General features: G+C 34.2%; 1 protein-coding gene across 3 annotated transcripts; it reads right to left on the reverse strand.

The window, feature by feature from the left end:
- Positions 1-4068: 4068 nt before the first annotated feature.
- LOC134269008 (E3 ubiquitin-protein ligase Mdm2-like) lies at positions 4069-16199 on the reverse strand. 3 transcript variants are annotated; one of them, XM_062751235.1, is made up of 12 exons: positions 15774-16199; positions 14885-15110; positions 14347-14404; positions 13383-13583; positions 11153-11227; positions 10911-11044; positions 7732-7870; positions 7273-7528; positions 6939-7042; positions 6309-6464; positions 5554-5634; positions 4069-4734 (listed from the first exon to the last, which is right to left on the reverse strand). In XM_062751235.1, exons 2-12 carry the CDS (start codon positions 14926-14928, stop codon positions 4219-4221), a joined length of 1764 nt encoding a protein of 587 aa, XP_062607219.1. In that variant the 5' UTR covers positions 14929-15110; positions 15774-16199; the 3' UTR covers positions 4069-4218. The 3 variants fall into 3 exon arrangements, with proteins under 3 accessions (XP_062607219.1, XP_062607218.1, XP_062607220.1); XM_062751234.1 differs by having other exon boundaries at positions 4070-4734; positions 6309-6467; positions 15774-16197; XM_062751236.1 differs by lacking the exon at positions 14885-15110 and having other exon boundaries at positions 4071-4734; positions 6309-6467; positions 15774-16195.
- Positions 16200-16512: the final 313 nt, after the last annotated feature.

Genomic DNA, 16512 nt, shown 5'->3' on the forward strand with positions numbered 1-16512 from the left:
ATTCAAACAGAATTTATTTCACAATGTGATTTAAACAAGAGGCCCACGGGCCACATTGCTCACCTGAGAAGCTTTGACCATTCTGTTTTTTACCAGATTTCCCCCTTGTAATACATAATGCATCCCCACTCTACCCCACTGATCATAATTTAGACATTTTGAAATCTACTCTACCCCAGTATCCTTCCATGTGCACATAAGTTTCAGCTTTTCTGGCCCAGTGGCTCTCCAGAAGAAGATTTTCAAAGATTTTTCCTATATATTTCGATGAAAAACTTTGATTCCCCATTGTGGCCCCACCCTTCCACTGTGGGTCATGATTTGAACCATTTAGAATCTACACTACCCCAGGATGCTTCCACATGAGTTTCAGCTTTTCTGGCCCAGTGGTTCTTCAGCAGAAGATTTTCAAAGATTTTTCCTATATATTTCGATGTAAAACTTTGATTCCCCATTGTGGCCCTGCCCTTCCCCCGGGTGTCATGATTTGAACCATTTAGAATCTACACTACCCCAGGATGCTTCAACATAAGTTTCAGCTTTTCTGGCCCAGTGGTTCTTGAGAAAAAGATTTTCAAAGATTTTTCTTATATATTTCTATGTTAAACTTTGATTCCCCGTTGTGGCCCCGCCTTTCCCCCGGGGGTCTTTATTTGAACAATTTAGAATCTACACTACCCCAGGATGCTTCCACATGAGTTTCAGCTTTTCTGGCCCAGTGGTTCTTCAGCAGAAGATTTTCAAAGATTTTTCCTATATATTTCGATGTAAAACTTTGATTCCCCATTGTGGCCCCGCCCTTCCCCCGGGGGTCATGATTTGTACAATTTAGAATCCACACTACCCCAGAATGCTTCACATGAGTTTCAGCTTTTCTAGCCCAGTGGTTCTTGAGAAGAAGATTTTCAAAGATTTTTCCAATATATTTCGATGTAAAACTTTGATTCCTCATTGTGGCCCCGCCCTCCCCCCGGGGGTCATGATTTGAACAATTTAGCCCAGAATGCTAAAAGTCCACATAAGTTTCAGCTTTTCTTGCCCAGTTGTTCTTGAGAAGATTTTAGAAATTTTTCCTATATATTTGAACGTTAAACTTGGATTCCCTATTGTGGCCCTGCCCTACCCTATGGGTCATGATTTCAACGATTTAGAATTTACACTACCCCAGGATGCTTCCACATAAGTTTCAGCTTTTCTGACCCAGTGGTTCTTGAGAAGATTTTTTAATGACCCCACCCTATTTTTGTCTTTTCTTGATTATCTCCCCTTGTGAGATAACTTGGCCCTTTATTTTAAAAATTTATATTCCCCTTCACCTAAGGATGCTTTGTACCAAGTTTGGTCAAAATTGGCCCAGTGGTTCTTGAGAAGAAGTCAAAAATGTGAAAAGTTTACAGACGGAGGGACAGACAGATGGACGGACGACGAACAAAATGTGATCAGAAAAGCTCACTTGAGCCTTCGGCTCAGGTGAGCTAAAAATGTAAGAATTGTTTAGATATGAAACGTTACAATCTAACAGTACTTACATATGTATCAATCGTCACCAGATATCATTCACAAACAATATGAGTCCTGCATAAAAAACCCACAAGATTCTTGCAAGGTTCTAATTGCTTTATTCTTTATTTTCCCTCTACTGTGATAACTCTATATAAAATAAAATTAATACCATAAAACTGTCTATTTGCCTCATCTAAGGACTACTCCCTGGGACAACTCCCTCATAATATTTATTAGTAATTTTAACCAATCAAAGTCTTGGATGTACAGTGTTCAGTGCGTGATATATGCTTCAGTATGTAGGAACAGAATTTTTAAATGTTATATTGTCTTGAATCAGATATCGAGTCCGGACAAATTGACTAGGAACCAAATGTACATGTAATTGATGTTATTAGCAATGTAACTAATCAAAACATTTCTACATGTGATGTCAAAATCATTCTTAAATTCTAGTAAAATGAAGACAACGATAACTTTGAAATGTCAATGAAAAACTTTTTAAAAATAATTTTATTGTTCTTGGACACAATGCATTAGTTATCATACCATCTTTTATACCGGATGCATTTGTGATTATGCATCTATAGTGTCTGTTTTTTTAAATGTCGGAATATCTCTGACTGGTAAAAAACTAAAGATTTAGCCTATAATTGTTTCCTTATAGAAAAACAGTTATGGAATCGGAACTGTATGATATTGCTTATACATTTGAAATTTTTTGCCCCTCCCCTTCATAAATCTCATCCATCTGTTTGTCTGTCTGTAACAAAAACTCTAACCTTGGTCATAACAGATAGGACAGAGCTTTCACATGTACATATAAGTATCCAAGTATATTGATTTTTCTCCAAAACCTTAGGATAAGACAAATAACTTCTGACTAGTCCACAAAGGGAGGCATAAAAAGTGCATTTCCTGTGCAAACATGTCTCCAAATGTTCTATATTTGTCTGTGACCTTGACCTTCATGTTTGACTTAATTTTCAAACAATTTATCAGATTGCTAATGGCATCTCCCATCCACTATGTGGAAATTTAATAATAACAAACAAAAGGTTTTTCTTTCACCAAGTTATGTGTGTTTGGTTAAGTTCAGCCAAACCACATTCAAATCGTTCCATCAGGAAGTGAATTTAAGGTATAATGTGTTTAAAACGAAAATTCAAATTCCATAATTTTAATGTCCACAAATGTTACTGCTATCATTACACAGTAATTTCTTTTCAATGAATATCAGACTTCAAAATGAAAAAAAAACATGTAACATTAAAATCAATGAAGATTATATAAATTGGTTTATAAAAATACACTATAAACAAGCATTGAATTTATAATTTATTTTTAATTATTTTAGCTGCTTTGAACTTACAAATTAAAACATCTTATTTTAGCTGCCTCCTAAAATAATTTTTTCCTATTGGATGTAAATAATACATAATGGTTAAAAAAAAATAATTCTTCGAATTACAATACATTACATGTATTTATAATGTGTTTGTTCATAAAAGTTCATAAAACATTTTGAAAAAAATTCCCATTCTTGTGTATCTTTTCACATCAAGCTCACAAAAAAGAGGTAGTAGTACATTTATACATATATTACATGTAGTTTGAAAAAAAGTTGAATACTAGCACTTATGAAAACACTAATGATTGACAAATAATTATTAATATTTTTGAAGTCCTGCAACAGCTAGGTCAGTGATTTGAATTCCTACCCAATTGAATACAGTTGAATACAGTAATTGAATTTTTCTACAATTGAATATTTCCCTTTTTCGCACATACAGAATTCTCACATTTTTCATCTAACAAATACAGTATACAAATTAAATAAAAAGTTTACAGATGTTTTTTAAAACATTTACTCCTCCCTACCCTACATAAATGAAATTTTTCGAAGTCCAAGGGGTATAACTCTTTCAAAAATGGCTTGATCAAACTCCAAACAGAACTTGACCTAGATATTATTATGATAAAATCTATATACCAAATTTTAGAAACTGCATATAATTAAAATTTTTCTAAGTTGAAGGGGCATAACTGTCCAAAATGGCCCGGCTGTACCCAAAACAGAACTTAACCAAGATAATCTTATGATAAATCTGTATACCAAATTTCATTTCAATATGCAACCTCTGCAAAGAAAATGAACAGAAACTGATAGTGGACCGACAGACAGCAGCAAAGCAATATGCTCTCTCTTCCTCAAAGGGGTTTTAATAAAAACAGACTGTGTAGATGTGAAACTGAAAAAAATGTCAAACAATGTGCTTAACAATGAAACAAAAAACAGGGATTCATAACAAAACAATAATTCCCATAAATATGTACAATTATCATTTATTTATAGAATTTACATAAATTTATGTAAAACTTCATAACAATAGCCTCACAGCCCATACAAATTTGAAATGAAATTCCTTACAAATTACAAACCTAACAACATAAGAAGCACTACATGAACATAATACATGTCTGGTTCACAGCAATTAGCACTTGCATAACTTAGTAATGCATCCAATACAAAAACAAAGAAAGTTTGATAAGACCATAAATATATGTCTTACAAGAAAATTAAAATACAGTATATCTACTGCAGAAATTAACAATATGTACATGCATACCGGTATTCCATAGTCATTAAATGTTCTTCAAAATTATAAGTAATCAAAAGTTTGCCAATTCTTTGGCATTATGGACCTGCATGATTTACAAAACATAATTTCTTATGACATTTTTGATGGTACGCCTGCATACTGGACATTTTCGTTTCTTTCTCTTTAGGCGTTTGGCACAAGGGTAACAGCAAACCTGATGTCCTGTGCCCCCGTGAATGATACTCCCCGTTTTAGGTCTCTTCAAACAAATTATACATGGATCCTCTGGTGCTTTTTTAACTGGGGATTCCTTACTTCTGTAATTAAGTGAAATCCTCCTGGACCCAAGCTGGACAAGTTCTGCTTGAGACGATGCAGTGTCTTGACTAGAAAGACAAATTCCAGAATCTATGGAGTCCGATTTCAGTGTCTCTTTTTCCGCGACTCTCACAATATCTGGAGTATCTGTTTCACTATCCTCCTTCCATTTTTTATTTGAGTCTGTTTCTTCACTGGAGGGTGAACGCTTTCTTTTCTCTCCAAGCCAGCCCGGGCGTATTTTCCAGCAGAATTTACAGTGACGTTGGACAGGGGTGTTTTTTGTACCACATGCACAAGTCCATTGATCCTGAGTAAAAGAAAATAAAAATCAATGCAAAATCCCTCACGTCAAGGAAAAGCAGTAAATTATTAAATGGGAATAAGCATCAATGCTTTGTACCTAAAACAGAGTAAATTGATTTCCCTTCATTCAATAATTCTGTGAATCAATAATATATGGAGCCATGTGACTAACTACTACATGTATTGTTGATAAATGTACTACTGTAGATCACAAAATTTTCCTGACACATTTTCATGAGATAGACATTTACTCTTTATTAGTGAGACAAAATCTCCACGAATTGTGGTTATTTCTCTATCGTTTTCATGCCGCTCCTACTGCGACATGTATGGGACCTCGGTCTATATGGTCTCATCCAAAGGACCTGCCTGGTATTGGAACCCGCAACGTAAGGATGAACTCCTTACTTTGCGATTCTAGAGCAGAAACTCTAACCACTGTGCCACAGGGCGACTTATCTGATATAAGGAAGGGATAAGTTAAAACCTGCATGTACATTTAGAGTATGTAACTTAGGAATAAACATATAGAAGAAAATACTGTAAATCACTTTTTATTCAGGAGGACTATTTTTCACGTAATTACACGGTTATTGCTTGCAAAAATAAAATTCTAGAGTATATTGGTATTCCAATGCCCCTGAGTGACAAGTACAGAACAAAAAAAATTGTAGCTCTCCACCGGCAAGTGGTGCATCTCCGAGTGATAAATTCTTGAGAGGGACTTGAAAGAACATAAAATCAACAATATATCAGATAAAGAAAACTACACAACTGTTTACTATAGAGCACGACAATGCAAGCAATTATGTCATATACATACTCCTTCATTCCAGTCTGTACAAGTATCACTCTCATCTGCCCAGAATTCCACATCACTGTCTGAACAAACCACAATCACATCCTGTGTAAAGTACCCGTAAACATTACAGTACATGTAAATGTGCACAATTCTGCTAATTTTTAGTCGGAATAAATACAGTGAAATCTTATTAATTCAGACATTAGTAATCTGGAATCAATCTTCACTTTCAAGAGAAATATATTGGGAACAATTCATTTTTATAGATGTATACACACTAACATAACTAAGGCCAAAAAAATGAATCTAACTTTCTTGATGCAAAAACATCAATATTAAAATATGCAGACAGCAAGTTCCTTTTTTATTTAACAGGTGTTATTTTCTGCTTGTCAGTCGACCAACAAAATGATGAAAACAGTTGGTTCTGACCATTTTTCGGCTCATACATAAAATTCAATATATAAAAACTTTAAATAATGTTTTTCCAACCATTTCTATATACACTTATAAGTGAATTCATAAAATACCTCATTTTAAACAAGAAATGCATTATGAATCTCATAATGTCTATGTATTTAGAATAAGTATATAAAGGGGAATAACTCATCAGCAAGCCAACATGATATAATTGTTTGTATTTTACTCATAAAATACATTTATTTTGGAAAATCATGAGCATTAAAGCAACATTTTATAAGAGTAAGCAGAGGGTTTATGAAACTTAACAAAGACACTGTCCATGAAAAGATTTGTGTCGAGTATACAAGCCTCACCTGTCCTGATACGACGGAGGAAGACTCGGAGATGATGTCGGAAGGCTCGGAATCCTCTATCTCATACTCGATCGAGAACGTGTCCGAGTCCTGCTGATCCTCCTCCAGGAACCACAGGTCATCTGAGGACTCCTCAATTCTACTGGACGACCCATCCTGCTATAGGAAATAGAAAAATATCATTACATTCTCTTCTGGCTATTTACCGTATGTCAATTGTAAATCCAATTATATTTTTTGTGAGATTTACAAATTGAACATGCTCTAAGCATAAGAAACGTCTTATAAATCTTTACAGTAAAACTCGTTTAATACGAACATGGATATTGTGAATGCATGGATATAGAGAAGTTATCTTGGATCCCCAACTATGTAAATGTAACGATCTCCTCATAAGGATATCAGATATATCTAAGTAATTTCATGAGTCCAAGTGACTCTGTTATAATCAAGTTTTACTGTACTTTATTTAACATTAATACCAATATCAACAGTGTCACCCTCAGATATTTATGTATGAGGAAATATAAGGAATTTAGGCAGGCACTTGTCAGTGATTGCGTTGTTTGATGCAGCGCTGATTACCACTGCATTATGTGAGTACCTCAGTAATCTTCTGATTATAACTACCTGGTTACTGGTGTGGTCTGTGTCTGAGTCAGTCTCCACCTTCACCTTAATGTACAATGGATCAAAACATTCAGAAGACCCTGAACAACCTGCCTGATCTCGATCTGAAAAGTAAATAAATTCAGTCAATTACTAATACCCAAACATCTCACCTTGATAAATGTCAGATATGAATATGAAAAGATCTTTCTTATTAAAAAGCTTTTCAAAGTAATGGTTAAAAAAATATCACAAATATCAAAAAGTATTTACATCAGAAACTCAGATGTGGACACCAATTTCAGAACATGAAAAAGAACCATTTTCAGTCATAAAATAAAATTTTAATACTAACTTTGGCTGGGTCCTGCTTCCGAGCTGTTCTTTCTGTCCTGCTTTCGTTTTGGTCGTGGTCTCCTTTTGGACTTCCGCCTGCGTCTCCTGCTGTCCCCTCCCTCTCTGGCGCCCCTCTGTGGTCCTCCTCTGGCGCCCCCCTGTGGTGATGTGGATGTTGACTGTACAGATGCCCCGCCTGAAGTGGAGGGGCCAGTACTGCTGGTAATGATGGAGGTGGGCACACTCTGACTGCCACATACTGCAGGGCTACTTCTCTAAAATTCATGTATGTATTGAAAGCTGCATTTGTCAACCCTCAAAATGTCAGTTTGGGGTTTTAAGGATCCCATTATTTGTTGTTCCTATACCCCCCATCCCGACATTTAACACTTTTCCCATCCAATCTTTCTTTAATTAATTTTTCTGTAATTTTCATGGATGTACTTTCAGTACTTTAATAAAAGAAAACCAGACTTACCTCCCCTGTAGCTGCGGTGTCCTGTGAGGGGGCAGCACCAGTTTCCTGTTGGTTTCTAGGGAGAGGTCTGGTAACCAGCACCTGTCTTCTCTTCAGACATGTGTCTGGGAGCTGGTAGCAGTTCTTATGGATCAAATTCCTAATGAACAAGAACAGATATTGTTTCTTTTTTGTAAAATGGCAATACAACACAATGATAAACATTGTTCCTAAATACAGTTGAACTTCTGAAATGTGTTGAAGTGATTGGAAAGCCCATCAATAACATATTTCTTTCATATTTTACTCTTGATATCTCAAATTACTGAGTATTGGACATTTCAAAAGTTTTTCCTTGGTCACATGGAGTACGAAATAACAAGATTTGGCTGTATGTAAAAATATTCATTTTCCATTTAAAATAATACTTTTTTTTAAACAAGAGGCCCAAGGGCCTTGAATCGCTCTTCTGATAAATTGTACAATCTATCACTTCTATTAGAAGCCTCCAACTCTATTAGTATCATAAGACCCAAATGCATCAACTTACGAAGTTTGATAATATTTAGCCAGTTAAGACTGAAGATATTATAATATAATTATAAAATACCAAAAGTAGGTCACAGTGACCTACCTTTTGATTGAAATTTTCTGAGGACTCAAGATACATTAATTGACAAAGACTGATGATTCTAATTAAGGACAGATGATACAAACAAATTTTTTCTTTGAAAAAGATTAAATATCATGTCACAAGTTTAGAAAAGTGGATGGTTCTTAGAATTTTTTCTCCAAAGAACTGGAAAATGAAATAGATTTGGAAAATATTAGTAATATTTCAATAAAAAAACGAATATAGACAAATCACATTCAGTAAAGATTTACAGGTGAAAATAAATTTCAGAATATGTTATCATGGCGCTAAAAGTGTAATATAAACCTTAGAAAAATATACCAAGCCAGGTGAATTTTAAGAGGAAGATCGAAATGATAAAAAAATGGCAATATCACATAGGCTGATTTTTACCATTTAGCTTTTCCTAATAAAATTCACCTGGCTCGGTATATTTTTCTTAAGTTTATTTTACACTTTTAGCGCAAAGATAACATATTCTGAAATTTATTTTCACCTGTAAACCTTTACTGAATGTGATTTGTCTATATTTGTGTTTTCATTGAAATATTACTAATATTTTCCAAGTCTTTTTCATATTCCAGTTCTTCGGAGAAAAAATTCTAAGAACCATCCACTTTTCTAAGCTTGTGACATGATAATTAATCTTTTTCAAAGAAAAAAAATTGTTTGTATCATCTGTCCTTAAATAAGTACCTGAGATATTCAAAAGTAGGTCACCATGACCTACTTTTTGGTCAACATTCTCTGAAAACCCAAGATGCATCATCTGACAAAGTTTGACGATTCTAAGCCAATTAGTACCAGAGATAATTAAATATAGCCATCAAATGTCAAAAGTAGGTCATGGTGACCTACTTTTTGGTCGACGTTATCCAAAAACCCAAGATGCCTAAACTGACAAAATTTGATGATTCTAGCCAATAAATACCTGAAATATTCAAAGGTATGTAACCATGACCTACTTTTTGGACGACATTCTCCGAAAACCCAAGATGCATCAACAGACAATGTTTGATGATTCCGAGCCAATAAGTACCAGATATAATTAAATATAGCCATAAAATGTGAAAAGTACGTCACGTTGACCTACTTTTTAGTCGACATTCTCTGAAAACCCAAGGTGCCTAAACTGACAAAATTTGATGATTCTAAGCTAATATGTACCTGAGATATTCACTGTGACCTACTTTTTGGTCGACATTCTCGGAAAACCCAAGATTCCTCAACTGACAAAGTTTGATGATTCTTAGCCAATAAGTGCCCGCGATACTTAAATATAGCCATAAAATGTCAAAAGTAGGTCACTATGACCTACTTTTTGGTCGACAATCTCCGAAAACCCAAGATGCATCAACAAAGTTTAATGATTTTAGGTCAATTAGTACCAGAGATACTTAATTATAGCCACAAAATGTCAAAAGTAGGTCACCATGACCTACTTTTTGGTCGTCACTCTCCGAAAACCCAAGATGCATCAACTCACAAAGTTTGATGATTCTAAGCCAATAAGTACCGGAGATACTTAAATATAGCCATAAAATGTCGAAAGTAGGTCATCATGACCTACATTTTGGTCGACCTTTTTCAAAGACCCAAGATGCATCTACTGACCAAGTTTGATGATGGTAGGTCTAAAGGTAATCAAAATATGCGTATTAAACAATTTGAAAACAAATGTCGGCAAAAATTCAAAAAGTAGGTCACAGTGACCTACTTTTTCATAAATATGTTATAAGGTCCCAAGATGCATCAAAGTACAAGATTTGATGATTCTAAACCTCCCAGTGTCTGAAATAATGGGATTTAATGTTTTTAAAGGGATAAGTCATAAAGTTCCAAAAGTAGGTCACGGTGATCTACTTTTAAGTTGACATTGTTTGAGGACCCAAGATGCATCAACTGACAAAGTTTGATGATCATAGGCCTTAAAGTGTCCAAAATATGCCTTCAAATCAATTTGAAAACAAATCCCCACAAAATTTAAAAAGTAGGTCACCGTGACCTACTTTTGAGTTAACATGATGTGAAGTCGTAAGATGCATCAACTTACAAGATTTGATGATCCTAGTCCTTATAGTAAGCAAAATATACACGTTTTTATTAATTGTAAATTTAGGTCAACTTTGAAGTGACCTTGAGACCACGCCCTTTGCCCAAGGGTAATTCCCCGTGCAAATTTTAATCTTCGACATATCCTGATCCTTGTATGTAAGTTTGGTGAAAATCTGCCTGGTGGTTATGGAGAAGAAGATTTTTTAGCAACCAGTACTTTTGGTTTTGTTTTCCTGATTATCTCCCCTTGTTTAAGGGTCCCAACCCTTATTTTAGAATAAATGGTAGCCCTTTGGCCAAGATACCCTGTGACAAATTTGGTACTGATTGGCCAAGGGGTTCTTGAGTTATGGCCCATATTCTAAAAAGTTTACGCACACCGCACAAATGGCCATAGCATTAGCTCTTTGAGCCTTAAATTTGGCTCAGAGGAGCTAAAAATAAAACCAAGTTTTGTACTTTATCACTAACTGATGAATTCAGGTAGCACACAAATTACTATTTAACTTACAGAACATCAGCGATGGTAAATTTCTGAACACCAAACACCTGACTGAGTTCGTCCTGGCCGCAGTTGACTTCACTCGGGTCATAGGGGTTATATAAACGCCTCTTTCCTATATATTCCTTTAAGCAGTGGATGATCTGTTCAAAAAATAAAAATTATTGTGATTCAATCCTCATATCTGAATATCAATTAATAAGTTATATTCTCATTTAGAAAATATCATTATTCTCATTAACAAAATATACCTCTTTCTTTGTGAAGAAATTGCTTTCCGCTCCACCATTTTTAAGTATCTTTAAGAATTCTTTCTTTGGTCGGAACTGTTGGATAAAAAAGGAATGCATGTGTACTATATATCATGTATATAGGTTTATGATAATACATATCACACTTGAAAACTTTTTTTCAGTTAGATGAGGTCCTGGGTAAAAGTGTAAAAGAACATGCTTAAATGACTGTTTGCAATTTCGTTCAGTTGGCTGGACTGTAATATGGGATTTCTAGTTGTTCTTTTTTAAGAAAATTTTTCCGGTTTTTACTTGAATTATGTATTTGGATTCTTCTCTATCTCAACATCTCCACATTGATATAATATTATATATCAAAATATATGATATATTGTAAATCAAAACATGTACAGTATGTATTTCAAATTATCTATCTGCAAGTTATTTTTGTCACTCAAAATGAGAAACTGAATAAAAATGAAAGAAAAAGTGAGCTAGCTCACATACCCCACGCTCCTCCAAAACTTGACGGTGAAACACATAATGAAAGGCACAGCTAGTGCACTTTAAATACATAGTATAGATCAAAAAGGGCAATAATTGCAAAAAAATCTTCACATCAAAATGTCTTGCAAAAACTCTTTGGGATAAAATAATGGAATATGTCCTAAATATTTGCATAGGTTGACGAAACTATGTACAACAGTTTAAGAGGAGTGGTGCTGACAAACTGTTCATCTGAATATTCAAAATATGGCCAAAAAGTCTAAGTTGGAAAGTGTGGAAATTCCCGGAAATATAAAGGAATCGTAATTTCCTGGTAATATGCACATCTACATATTGTGTCCTAAATATCTGCAAAGTTTAAACGAAATTCTGTGCAGCGGTTTATGAGGAGTTGCGCTGACAAACTTTTCATCTCTATTTAAAAGGTATGGCCAAAAACCTAAGTTTTTAGTGCGAAAAGTCCCGGAAAAAATAAAGGAATCAGAATTTCCTGGTAATATGCACATCTACATATTGTGTCCTAAATGTCTGCAAAGTTTAACGAAATTCTGTGCAGCAGTTTATGAGGAGTTGCGCTGACAAACTGTTTATCTCAATATTCAAGGTATGGCCAAAAACCTAAGTATTTATTGCGGAAAGTCCCGGAAAAAATAATGGAATCGGAATTTCCTGGTAATATGCACATCTACATATTGTATCCTAAATATCTGCAAAGTTTAAACGAAATTCTGTGCAGCGGTTTATGAAGAGTTGCGCTGACAAACTGTTCATCTCTATATAAAAGGTATGGCCAAATGCCTAAGTTTAAAATTGCGGAAAATCCCGGAAAAAATAATAGAATCGGAATTTCCTAGTAATATGCATATCTACATATTGTGTCCTAAATATCTGCAAAGTTTGACGAAATTCTGTGCAGCGGTTTATGAGGAGTTGCGCTGACAAACTGCTCATCTCTATATTCAAGGTATGGCCAAATGCCTAAGTTAAAAAGTGCGGAAATTCCCGGAAAAAATAATGGAATCGGAATTTCCTGGTAATATGCACATCTACACATTGTGTCCTAAATACCTGAAAAGTTTGACGAAATTCTGTGCAGCGGTTTATGAGGAGTTGCGCTGACAAACCGTTTATCTCTATATTCAAGGTATAGCCAAATGCCTAAGTTTAAAATTGCGGAAATTCCCGAAAAAAATAATGGAATCGGAATTTCCTGGTAATATGCACATCTACACATTGTGTCCTAAATACCTGCAAAGTTTGACGAAATTCTGTGCATCGGTTTATGAGGAGTTGCGCTGACAAAAAAAGAGGACTGACTGACTGACGGACTGACTGACTGACGGACGGGTCAAAAACATTATACCTCCCGCAACTAGTTGCGTGGGGTATAAAAACTTCATTCCATAATATTTTTCACTGCCCATTGAAACAGCATGTCAAGTTTTGAACATTAATGGATAATTAAGGAAGAAATTACATGTACAGGGTAGAAGGAAACAGGAAATCTTTGGACAAACAGAATTCCTAAATTCATGACGTTCATTTAAAGCAAATTAATCAATACATGCTGTATAGATATATCTGCTTTGAGTCATCACTTTGCTTGCATTCAGCTTTCATGTCATCAAATGTTTTATCATTATAGCTCATCATTAGGAAAACTCTTCTCACATTCAAAGAACAGATATACATAATCATATGGATACTGGGTTTTAGGAATGTGGCTGCTATTTTTCCTTACCAGGGGTACTCCGACTGTTATCTCCTCTGCCACCACAATGTGGGAGGGACCAGCTATCCGACTGCTACCCTGAGGTTGCTGGTTTGATGCCCTCGCTAAACCTGGGGAACACTGCTCTGGTTTTAAATCAGACTTCTCTTTTTCTTCAGTCTCAGCAAGGGAATTTTTTTCCTCTGAATTTTGTCTTGCTGTATTGCTTTCCTACATTAAAATGATTCATAAATTAATTAGGTCTAATTTTTTTCAGTATCTCTCTAAAAGCTGACTTGTAGTTTCAATATCTATGGATATTATTTTTCTGCTATTTTAGATTGTAAAATGCATTCTACATCTCGCTAGCCAAGCCTTGGCTAATGAAGATGTGCATTCTATTATTTTCTAAATTTTTAAAGTTTACAATCAACTTTTTTAAACTTTAAAGATCAGACAACTGTATAATCATGGTAATTCCATCTTAAACATTGGACAAAATGTTTTCTCACTATGAAATAATTTCGCCTTTTAAAGTATGATAAATTTTTATAAAACATTTAGAAATTCCAATCACTAGATGTAAATGCCACTATAATTTTTTTAATTAAAAATATAAATTTATTCATGCCATTATTACCATAAAAATTTTTTTCATATCAAGAAAATTTGAAGTGAACTTTTCTTCCTCCAAGATATTTCCCTCGAAATTACTTAAACTTTAAATTCATTAAATGTTTTTTAAAAATGATTTTAAATTTTACCTCACTAATATTAACCACAGCAATGAACCGCCTAAACAGAGAATCCATGGTTACAGAAATGTGCGCAAAACTTTCAAATCCACACATTTTATAATGTAGTAATAATTCCTTGTTGCAGACAAGTCTGAACAAGAGTTCTCGACTCTCACAATTTCGTCATTGTTAAAAATGACAAAATTTAGATAAAACACATTTCCTGTCCTTAGTAAATCAACCAAGCAAATACATACCTGACCTCGATCTGTTCCATCCTTCAAAACCGGTTCATCTTTCTGATGCTCTGCCATACTAAGAGAAAGAAATTCAAAAAAACTAAATAATGTTATTGTATCTTAGTAATACATCATGATACATGTAATAATATGCAGCTATTAAAGCAGAAAAAAATTCTCTGATTACTTTTCTCAAGATACAAACTTTGTATGGAATTTTAAAGTCTCATTCATTCTCAACTGCTGTCTGAACTGTTAGAACTAAATAAATGAGATTAAATTCTCAGCAATATGTTAAAAAATTTTAATTTACAGTCATTAATTATAATAATTGATATAGTGACTGCATATATTTTGAACATACTTATCCAGACATAAAACTACATGTACTGCAGCTAGTGCATTTGATAGATACTTAAGGCTTTTAAAATTCATTGGCATTATGTAAATCTGCATGTCCACAAATTAAATATGCAACAATTTCAATTTCTACTGACATCGATTTGAATTAAATTCAATATTTCCCTCACAAACAAGCACATCTTTTTCTGCTCACCATGGAGGTTTCAGGAAAATCACCAACTTAAATCCTGGTGGCATTTTGCCTGGTTTCAGAAAATCCAGTGAGTTCAAGAGAAGATACCATTTACCGTACTCTCTAAAGTTGAGGCTTCAGCAAATCTTCAAACACTGTTCGTTTGTTTTCTAAGCATCATCTACATGCATTTATAATTTTTATCCAATACACATGTATCAGCTTAAAAAAATTCCAGGTGAAATTTCTGTAAAACGACATACTACACATGTATTGCATCATGGCTATTTTTGTACAAAATGCACCAATGAGTCGCCAACTCATGCTATATGTCCCTAAGGGCAATACTATCAACCAGATAATAGCAATTATATTAAGAAAGTGAGATGTTTCTCTTACTTTAAGGTACCTAAATGTAAATTAATGGGAAAAAAAAAACCAAGATCTTTGTCCAATTTCAGACAAAAAAGTTTTCCCCCTTTTTCCATTCCTATCTCTTACTTATTCAATAAGCAAATGCAAATTACATTTTTTTGTTTTTTTCAGGTGTTTTGACTAAATTGGTTGGTATTTTAGATATTCTTTCTTTTTTATGTCTTGTATATCTAATATCTCTGGTCCATGAAAATTGAAACCGCAGTTTCAAGTTAATTTTTCTAAAATGAAATATTGAAAACTTATGGGAGATTAGGTTTATGGTGCAAATTAATCATCGTTAATTGTATTAAAACTCCTGTCATTTATTTCGTCTGTAACTTTGGGACACATTTCACAAATGAACATTGATGAAAATGTCAAATTTTCAACAATGCAGAATAGGCCTAATTTGGCTTTGTAGGTAAGAGAATCAGTGAAATATGATGAAAAACTTAACTCTAGTCTACTAGAGTCTCTAGCTGACCAATCTTACCTCGGCTTCAAATATGAACATTTAAATCTCGCACAATATCACACTGCATTTAAAATTCATTTTTAATGACCAATGGCACGTCAAAATTCCAAACTTGTTCGGACACGCACGCCGGGTGTTTTCTGCAGAACTTCCTGGGATCAAGGGGATGGGCACAATGTCATTGTCAATGGTTCAGATATCACTCAAATCAATAAAATCTTACACACAAACAGGAAGTCAGGTAATATAAAACGTGGATAATTGCCATTCCGCCAGAACAAGTCTGGACTTGTTCGCACTTTAAAGTTCAAGGTCGAATAAACAAATACACGTGTTTCACATCCCCGTTCTATATATAGACTCCCACAGTAACAGATTGACAGATATTAGCCAAAAGTGTGTTTTTTGAGAGATGAATTTCAAACTTTTACCTGGATTGTTAGATGTAATCAAATGAAATTAAACAGAAGTAATTAGGCTACAACAAATCTGACATCCGTCGTAACCATTTATCATTTAATGGCGGGAAATATCATGCAATGAACGCCAAACCCGATTGAAAAAAAAAAAATGACATGGAAAGCTTTCCACAAAATTACACGATATCAGATCTATAATGTTAGTCCGTATAAATTGTTTTTATATTAAAATAACAAAGAGAAGCGTGTTTAATGTACTAGTATTTGATTTCTTAGGTCAAGTATAAATCTATATTTTTAAATGCCTATAATTTTCGAACTTCTGATTGAAGAAAATT

The sequence above is a fragment of the Saccostrea cucullata genome, unplaced genomic scaffold (assembly GCF_032062105.1).
Source record: "Saccostrea cucullata isolate Sc308-1 unplaced genomic scaffold, CSIRO_AGI_Scuc_v1 ctg9840, whole genome shotgun sequence".
Classification (NCBI taxonomy): Eukaryota; Metazoa; Mollusca; class Bivalvia; order Ostreida; family Ostreidae; genus Saccostrea; species Saccostrea cuccullata.

Bases quoted from the DNA above. Each gene is read 5' to 3' on its own strand.
- LOC134269008 (XM_062751234.1), bottom strand. From the start codon at position 14,928: ATGCCACCAGGATTTAAGTTGGTGATTTTCCTGAAACCTCCATG. The intron at 13,584-14,346 runs GTATGTATTTGC...ATTTTAATGTAG, and splicing joins ATGGAACAGATCGAGGTCAG to GAAAGCAATACAGCAAGACA. The intron at 11,045-11,152 runs GTATATTTTGTT...TTTTTTGAACAG, and splicing joins ATTTCTTCACAAAGAAAGAG to ATCATCCACTGCTTAAAGGA.